This window comes from Abrus precatorius, unplaced genomic scaffold (assembly GCF_003935025.1).
Source record: "Abrus precatorius isolate BTA unplaced genomic scaffold, Abrus_2018 Scaffold7, whole genome shotgun sequence".
NCBI lineage: Eukaryota > Viridiplantae > Streptophyta > Magnoliopsida > Fabales > Fabaceae > Abrus > Abrus precatorius.
This window is the reverse complement of record NW_020874417.1, coordinates 7,257,190-7,266,558: the sequence shown is the minus strand read 5'-3', so window position 1 is coordinate 7,266,558 and position 9,369 is coordinate 7,257,190. Positions and strand designations below refer to the sequence as shown.

Genomic DNA, 9,369 nt, shown 5'->3' with positions numbered 1-9,369 from the left:
ATTGATATATATATATATGTGTGTTTAAGAAATTAAATTTTGAATATAATCATGTTAAATTTATCTTTTCATTTATAAATAAAATAAATAAAAATATATTCACACCTAATAAAATTATCTTGTACAATTAATATAGTGCTTGATAAATTTAATTCTCTCTTTCACTTTGGTTAAATATTAATTATAATTAACGCACACAACAGAAGCTATGCATTCAATCTTGACCATTAAAAGAATAATGAAATAATAAGGTCAGGTGGTATTTAAAGTATATATATAAGAATAATTATTAAAAATAAAGTATCAAAAATTTACATCTAATACTTAATTCTCTCTATATATAAAATTAAATTTGTTGATTAATCAATTTACCATTAAGTTAAAATTTTTTATTAAGTTGATGAATTCTATAAAAAAAAATATTAGATATTATGTTACATTATTTTATTTTTATAAATAATATTTTCAAAATATAAATAAATATCAAAATTTAAAGTATACAAAATTTTATATATATGATAAAAAGATAATTTAATAGTTAAATTAATTAATTTTATATTTTCTAAAAAATTATTAAATGATACAAGTATTAAAATTTTACATCTACAACAGTCTTAAATTATAATTATATATATAATTAAATAATTATTAATTTTTTTTATCAAATTTGAAAGTTATATATTTATAAAAATATAAATTTGAGAATAATAATGTTATGATAATAATCTATATTAAAATTATGTATGCTTGATAGAAGTGATAACTACAAGACTCTAATTTTAAAAATTAGAAGAGAGAATGTTATATTTTAAACAATTTTTAAGGACAAAAGAATATATAATTTAATATAAAAATATGAGTGAAAACCTATATAAATATTATAATTCAACTAAATATATATATATAGGAGAAGAATCTTTTTATAAAAACTCTTATATTCAATTTGAATTTTTTATTTAACTTAAATTTAATGATTAATAAAATGATAAATTATAATCCGTTAAATTTAAGTTAAATAAAATGATATATATATATATATATATATTATCATTCATATTTTTTATATAGTGAATGAAAAGCTAGTTAATTTTAATTAGAAGAAAGAATGTCGTAATTTAAATATTTTAGAGATAAAAAATTGTTAGTTAATATAAGAAATATATGGATAAAATTTTATGATAATTAATATTTTTATTTACTTTATAATATAATACTAAAATATTGCATCATAATTTCAAAAGGGGTAAATCAATTTCTAAGTCTAAACCCCACCATAAATACCATCTTTACTAGGCATTACTAAACAATGCAAGTTTTCTCTCCTCTCTCTTTCTTCAACCTCTAGCATTGTTTTTATCCTCTCTTTCTCTCTCTCTTTTATCTCTCTCTCTCTCTCTCTCTCCTTTTCGCCATGAAGATCGAACTAGTCTTCGACGAAGAGATTAACAACAATGGCAGCCCCGAAAATAGAGTCCCTCTCAATGCTTTCTTTTGCCCTCTTTGCTCTGCAATTTTTGTCAGTAAGGAGGAGATGCTCCAACACTACTCCCAGGAAATGAACCACATCGTCACTCTGGAGCTCTCACGGCGAAGGATTATCGATTTGAGCCGAAGTAACCCTTCCCAGGTTCCATTTCCTTACAACCTCTTCAATCTTGTGAAGATTTCACATGTGCCTTTTTCGCTCAATAACATTGCACCATTCCACCACCACCTCTTACAGTTGTTTCCCACTGGCGCTTTCTCAATTGAAAACAACAGTTTTCTCCCTTTTGACCACGAGTTGATGGTGATAGCGCCACCATCGCCGTCACCTGAGCTGCAGCACCAAGTCGCTCTAGACTTGCTGTCCCTCATGGACCAGCCCATTGCACCCACTGCTGTTGATAGACGCTTCGTTGATGCAGTGGGTGCTGGTGAACATGTTGGATTTGGGGGAGTAACACTTGCACCACTGGTATTGGCTCCACCTACAATTGGACTTGGGGCAATAGCACCTACTCTGGCTCCACCTATTGCATCACCTGAAGCTGCAATGACTGAACTTGCACTTGCACCACCTGTACAAGCTCCAGTAGCGGTTTCGGTGAAGAAGGAGTCAACTAGTGAGCCAAATCTTGATTTGAAGCTGTAGGGTGATGTTCATGTCTAGGCTGTAACTGATCTTAACTTGGGACCCAATTGAGTCTCTATTTTCTGCGTTGGTCGTGCTAGTCTTTGTGTCTGGTTATGTTAAGTATTGTCATGTCTTTAATTTATGTTTCAGTCGTTGCTTTACTTATGTTTGAGTATGTTAATTTGGTCCAATCCATTTCAAATGTTGTTGGGTGTCACTGGTCTCTGATCTAGTCTTGTTTGGTCTAGCATATCTGATATATATGTCTCTAATTAAGTTGTGATCGTAGATGAATATTGTAATCCTATCATTGTTAGGACTGTAATATATTAATCTAATACTTTTTATGTTATGGCTGACTTGTTCTTAATTTAATTTACCCAAAATTAAGCTCATTTCATATATGATCAATACCCTCCTCGTTCAAACTAAAAATAATTTCATTCTACGACCATGATTTGGATAGAACTGGGAAACGCACAAACATATGAAAAGGTGCATTTTTGTTTTCTTAACAAAAAATGATGGATTTTTGCGTTAGACAAACAGTAATGTAGCTTATTGAACTTGTTGGTGAAAAAGTACAAGCGTAATCAACTAGAAAATCGCAAACATCAAAACATCTGGTTATCGAGGGGAGAAATTATAAAGTATTCGAACAAATTTTTTTTCCCTTTCTACCGTGCATACTTAATTGAAAAAACTATTTCAAAGGCTACGCCATGAAATAATTTGAAAGCAATAAAAAAAATTATAGAAAGGGAGGGTATTTAAGGCAAAACCTTGTTGTTGACATTACTTTGTTTTTAATTATGAATTTTAGACACTACATATTAAGTTAAATTAATAGAGTGGTTCTTTAACTTTTAATTTTGTTTTTGTTTGAGCTTCCACCTTTTTTTTTGTTTTATTTTAGTTCTTTAACTTTTAAAAAATATTAATTCTATTAAAAATTATTATTCATCTTCTTTCTCTTTTTATTCCCTTTCTTATCATTTTTTCTTATCCTATCTTTTTTTCTTTTTTCTCTTACCTTTTATTCACATTTCCATGATCAGTTTCACCCGGTTCAAACTCTTGACAAACGCAACACATTCTTGTGAGTTTTCCAACTATATCTTGAAGTCGAAGGAGAAGATATAGAGTGAGACAATGATAGCAAGATGGAGGCATATGAACTAAGTGTGATGAGTATGACAATTTCGAATACGGTTAATATGATACTAATGAATACATATGTAGAACAGAAGAGGCGGAATAAGAAAAACAAAAAAATGATCTAGTACTTGCTTATGAACAATAACAATAAAAGAAAAGAAAAAAAGGACAGGTGAGAAAGAGGTAGAATGGAGTTAACAATTTATTTTTTTTATAGAAAATGACTTATTTAAAATACTTTTAAAATTTAAAAAATAAAAATAAAATTAAAAAATTACAGAATCAAGGGAAAATAAAATTAAAAGTTAAAAAACCAATTTACTAATACAGGTTAAACATTATTAACACTTATTTAATTTTTTTACATCATTCTATATCTCTCCTGTGATTATATCACATCTTTCATTTTTTTCTCTATATTTTATTACTATTTCTTTCTAGGTCTAGGCACCTCAATGGGTACTTACCAAATATTTCGTTTTTCCTTTATTACGTTTGAAAAAGAACTTCATCAACTCTTCCTTATCGACATAAGTGTTGGACATGCCTGCAGACAACTTGATCCAACTCTGCCAACTTTCCTGATACTGATTAGTATAGGGTAGTATTTGCAACCATAAATAGCCTCTCATACAACTATGTTCCAGTACTAGCAGTGTGAAAACTCCTCAATTTCTCAAGGTTCAATGCACAAACTTAACAGCTAAATCAAACTCGGTCCATTAAATTAAACATTGAACATAAAACCTCCCATAGCTCACCCTGAGTGATGGTCCAATAGCCAAGAATCAATCCCACCTACTATTATGGACGATACCCCCATTATAGCTGTGTTAATGTCATGAGAAAAAACATTCATTTATATTCACTTTTGCTCACCTTCCGGAGGATGGTGCCAAAGAATGACAAAACCCTTATATTAAATGAGTGTATATTTGGTAAGAGATTACTTTTGAAAAATAATTATTTATTTTTAAAAAACTTTTAAAAACAAAAATTAATTGGACATGCACTCTCAAGGTATATAGGATTCAATTCTTCGATTCCTTTCTCCCCTCTCACTTATATAAGTTCAACTTAAATAAATTTTTAGAGACAGAAGAATGTGAATCAGTTAAAAAATAATGAAACTTTTTATATAAGTTAGAAATAATTTATACTTTTTTATTTTTTTTAAAATAAATTCTCTCATTTAACTTTTCAAATTTAAACTATTAATATCATACTTTCAAAACTTAAACTTAACTTATTTAAATAATTAAGTTTAACTTTAAACTTAAGTTTACTTTTAATTAAATAAATAAATTTAGTTAAATATTTAGTAAGTTAAACTTGAATAGTTTACAAATAACTTAATTCATTTATGACTTATTAATTGATATGGGCTAAGTTTTAAAACTATTTTCTAAATATAGGCTTATTTATAATTTTTAAAAAAAAATTATTTTTATCTTATCACTATAAGTATTGCACCTGCAGAATGTGATAATTTTTATTTTTAAAATATTGTCACTCATAGATGTCATACTAACTCTATACTCTCTTTCCTTTCTTCTAATAGTAATTTATGATACATCTTTGTAAATTACAAAATGTTCTCGTTGCTCTCCTCACTTTCAATTCCATAGTCTACTTCCACAATCTCATTATTCTAAACTTCTCATGTAATTCTCTCTCTCTTTTACTATGGAGTGAGATGAAGATGCTAAAATTATCATAAATGACTATTAATTGAAAGACAAAGCACAAAGATAGAGCATATTTGATTTTTATTTTAAAAATAATTTTATATTTTATTTTTAAAAACTATTTTTTTAAAAAATCAAACATATTCTTAGTATCGCATCCAGAGAAATTAATACTTATTTAAATAAATAAATAAATATTACATTGTACGAATAAAATATTTGAAGTAATGTGATAAAAAATAACTCTAAACAAAGAATACGTTCGAGATTGCTTGACATTAAAAAGATAATTGAAGAAGTTACCACGTCTATGCTTTCCCCACATTGAGGTAGCCAAATATTAAAAATTAATTGCATATTATATTGTTAAAAAATTCTCTCAATAAAAGAATATAAATTAGAATAGTTGGTTATTTAGAGATAGAGAAACTCTAATTACTCATTTCCTGGACTTAAGATATATTTTAATTTTTTTTATTTGTTAACATAGTTTATACAGTTGAATTAAATAATTTTTAGAATCAATTTTAATTTATTTGGGTTAATTAGTGAATGATGTTATCTTGTAATTCTGCAGATATTATCAATGTTTTAACAATTACTTTGATAGAAAAAAAAATGTTAAGGGTAAGATGCTAAGTTTGTTAACTTCTTTTTATCTTTATTATTGTCTATACATAAGAGAAAAAATTATTTGTTTGTTATTAAAGAATTACTTTTAAATGATTATCTACTTTATTTAGGCTTTGTTAGAAAATTTAAAAGAAAATAGAAAATCCACGTTTAGAGGGCAAGAGAAGAGGAATGAAAGCCAGTACAAAATCCTTTAAAGTAGAAAAATTTAAAAGTATAAGATTAGCAGGATTTTAGAGGTTTTATAAATCTTTCTTTTATTTAAAAATTTTTAAATAAGAATTACTATAAAAGTTTTTTTTTTTTTCTTTTCCTTCTTCAAATAAACTAACTTCTAAACAAAGTCTTAGTTTCTCGTTGTGGTAATGTACCCTCATCTTTGAAAGGGTATGAGATACTCCTCCCATGTGGATTAATAATATTAGTTTAATTAATTTAATTTTTATTTTTATTATAATTTCTTTTTGTAAACGAGTTTTTTAATATTTTTTTAATTGTAAAAAGGCCCTTAAAAAAAAACTGTTTGCCACTGTTTCGTTTCTTCATTCATGTTCGCTTAGCCTTTTGGATTAGGTATCATGTACAGTTTGGAGCTTGTGTTTTCGGGCTGCAATCAATCTTCCCTTATTATCTCGATGTTCCTTAAATCTTTTTTTATGACCACCGGTTTAAGTTTATGGATAATTTTTATTTTAGAAACAGTAAAATTATAAACAAAGAAAGATAAAACATTCAATCATGTTAAGTTAACCGAGGATTGACATGATGACAATCTCTCATTAGTAAAGCTGGCAAATGGGCCAGCCTCACCCATTTAGTCCTGACCCATGTGGGCTAGGACTTAAAAGCCCATAGGGCCAAATAGTCTTCAATCTAAAAAGTCTACAAGGTCAAAAATCCCATAGGAGTGGGTTAAAATTGATCCATGGGTAAGCCCACAAAATAATTAATGAAGAAAAAAAGGGTAATTGCTTGCATTCTCCACTTCAATGTACTCATTTTCAGAAGCTCTATTCTATGTATTATTTTAGCTTCAAATACATACTTAGATTCACCTATTGTAGTGACAGAAAATGGATTACCACACATGTAAATTCAAGGACATTTGTAATTTGACTAAGATGTTTAAACTATTAAGCATTAAAATATTAGTGTTTTACCTACAAATCAAGGCACAAAGGAACTTCAGTCTCTTCTATTTTAGCTGCCAGTGATAAGCATGCTATAGCCAACAATTGCATTGTCCAAGCTCTTTGCTTCTGCAAAAAAACAAAGATCTGATCCAAAAGTCAAGATACTTTTCCAAAATTTTAAGAAACACCTATTTCAAGATCAAGAAAGAAACCATCCATCAAAAGCATATACGAAAAGTTATATAAGCATAATAGAATTAGTGAAATAAAAACTAATTGACAAAGTAAACTAATAAACTGACCTTGTTTTTTCCATTTTCCATCAATCTATCAACTAGGTGAGAACCAATGTTTCAACAAAGAAGTAAAATCTGTTAAGGACAGCGAAGCAAATTGCTAATAACAACATCAAGAAACCAACGTTTCAACAAAAACAACCCTAAAACCTATTTTAAGTTCGACTATCTTTCAGGCAATAAAATAAAATAAACACAAAACATAAAAAATCTTCATTCTTCAATTCATCACTAGCCTTCAATATCATCTTTTTGAAGCATATTCAATTCCTCAATCCCTCGATAAATAGGTTTACAATAATCTTCATCTAAAATATACAAAAAATTGAGAAATAATTAGATAAAAAATCAAATAAAATTAACTAAAAGCCTATAAAATTATAAAAATATTGTCTAAATTATTACCATTAGGATTCGGAATAAAACTGTGCAACTAATTTCTATTGCATATGAGCATTTGGACATGATTAGGAAGGGTAGAACTTCTATATTTAGTAAAGACTCAACCACCAATACTAAAAGAAAATTCTAAGGCTACTGTATTAATTGGAATGCTTAAAACATCTCGTGCCATAATTACAAGTGTCAAAAACCTTTTCTCATTATACTTCCAATAATTCAACACATCTAAATCCTCATTATCATCATAATCAAGTGATTTATCTTCCAAATAAAGATCTAATTCACTCTTCCCTATGTTAGATTTGGTTTCACTTTGAAACCTTTTAAACTCCTGCAATATATAACATAATAATCACTTAAACAACATAATAATAAAAGTATAAATTTAATAAAGGAATATAGAAAAATACCTTGAATACTTTTGATCTCTTGTGCCTACTTCCTTCTTCACTTGCCTTATCCAATGTACTAAATTCAGCAAATGGTTGAGATTGAGAAGCATTTGGTGTATTGAAATGATCACTCATATACTCTTCATATAGTTTGTCAAACTTTTCTTTCACACTCTTAACTTTATCTTCAGAAGTTGAATAATCAAATTTGGTGTAGCAAAAAGTATTAAGTCTAATTTCAAATGTGGGTCGAGAATAGCTCCAAACGCTAATACCACACTATACTCTTTCCAATATTTGTCAATATTGTTTTCATCTTCACAGACATTTCCTTTATCACCTCATCATCATTAACCAAGTTTTCATCTAACATGCACTCAATCTTCCACACTTGCAAAAAATATAAATTTGAGGTTGGGTAAGAAGATCTTGATATCATGTTAGTTATCTCATAAAATGGTTCTAGAAATTCATACATCTTCTCTCCCCTTTTCCATTCTTCTTCTGATGGACAATATTTATAATTTGTATCGGTCACTCTAAGAATATCAAATGCTTTTGCATATTTAATTCCACTTTCAAGCATCAAATATGTTGAATTCCACCTAGTTGGGACATCCAATCGTAAACCAATACTCTTATTAATACCAACTTCTTGCACACAATCTTTAAATTTAATCATCCTTCCATCTGATCCTTTCGCATACTTAACACTCTCTCTAATTTTATAAAGTGCTTCACCGACTACTTTCAAACCCTCTTGGACAATCAAGTTAAGAATATGAGCAGAACAAAGAACATGAAAATATTCATCATCACACAATAAACTATTTTGTAAACGAAAATGAGCTTTCAAAATATCTTGCATACTATCATTAGCAGAAGCATTGTCTAAAGTGATAGAAAATAACTTTTTATCCATTCCCCAATATTTCAAGCTATCAAATCGGATAACTTCTAATTCAAATCTAGTGTGTAGAGGTTTCATCCAACAAAAATTAAGAATTCTACTGACTAATTTCCATTCGTCATCCACAAAGTGTGTTGTCAAACAAATATATCCCTTAGTGGTAGAAGTTGTCCATACATCCGAAGTTAAAGACACTCTATTAGAAATTTTAGACAAAATTTGCTTAAGTTTATCTTTCTCTGTAGTATAAAGTTTTTAATATTTGACAAAATAGTGTTCCTAGAAGGCATTACAACACTTGGATTTAAATACTTTATTCATTTCCTAATACTCTCATATTCCACAAAATTAAAGGAAGATCATGCTAAATTATAGCTTTGGCAAGCAACTCATGGTGGATCTTTTGATTAATTTGTGTGATGCTGGACTTTGGGTTGGATAACATATCATCTACATTTATATTTGAGTTTAAAATCTTTTTACAAACAGAAATATGGCGACTTAAATGTGAAGTCTCGTAGTTTGTTTTTGACTTAGAATTTTTACCAATTGCATAATCACGTTCACAAAAGTTACACGCAGCCATTTCTACACCATCCTTATCTTTACTAATTTTTGAAAAAAACTTCCACACATTTGAA

At 28.1% G+C, this 9,369-nt stretch overlaps 1 protein-coding gene across 1 annotated transcript; it reads right to left on the bottom strand.

Annotated features, from left to right (window-relative positions):
• Window positions 1-6,755: 6,755 nt before the first annotated feature.
• Window positions 6,756-8,740, bottom strand: LOC113871397 (zinc finger BED domain-containing protein RICESLEEPER 2-like). Its single transcript, XM_027508492.1, has 4 exons — window positions 8,104-8,740; window positions 7,837-8,003; window positions 7,605-7,757; window positions 6,756-6,854 (listed from the first exon to the last, which is right to left on the bottom strand). Exons 1-4 carry the CDS (start codon window positions 8,738-8,740, stop codon window positions 6,756-6,758), a joined length of 1,056 nt encoding a protein of 351 aa, XP_027364293.1.
• Window positions 8,741-9,369: the final 629 nt, after the last annotated feature.

Bases quoted from the DNA above. Each gene is read 5' to 3' on its own strand.
- LOC113871397 (XM_027508492.1), bottom strand. From the start codon at position 8,740: ATGGATAAAAAGTTATTTTCTATCACTTTAGACAATGCTTCTGCTAAT. The intron at 8,004-8,103 runs GTATAGTGTGGT...CAACTTCTGAAG, and splicing joins ATTGACAAATATTGGAAAGA to ATAAAGTTAAGAGTGTGAAA. The intron at 6,855-7,604 runs GTAATTATGGCA...GTTTTTTTGCAG, and splicing joins AGAAAAGGTTTTTGACACTT to AAGCAAAGAGCTTGGACAAT.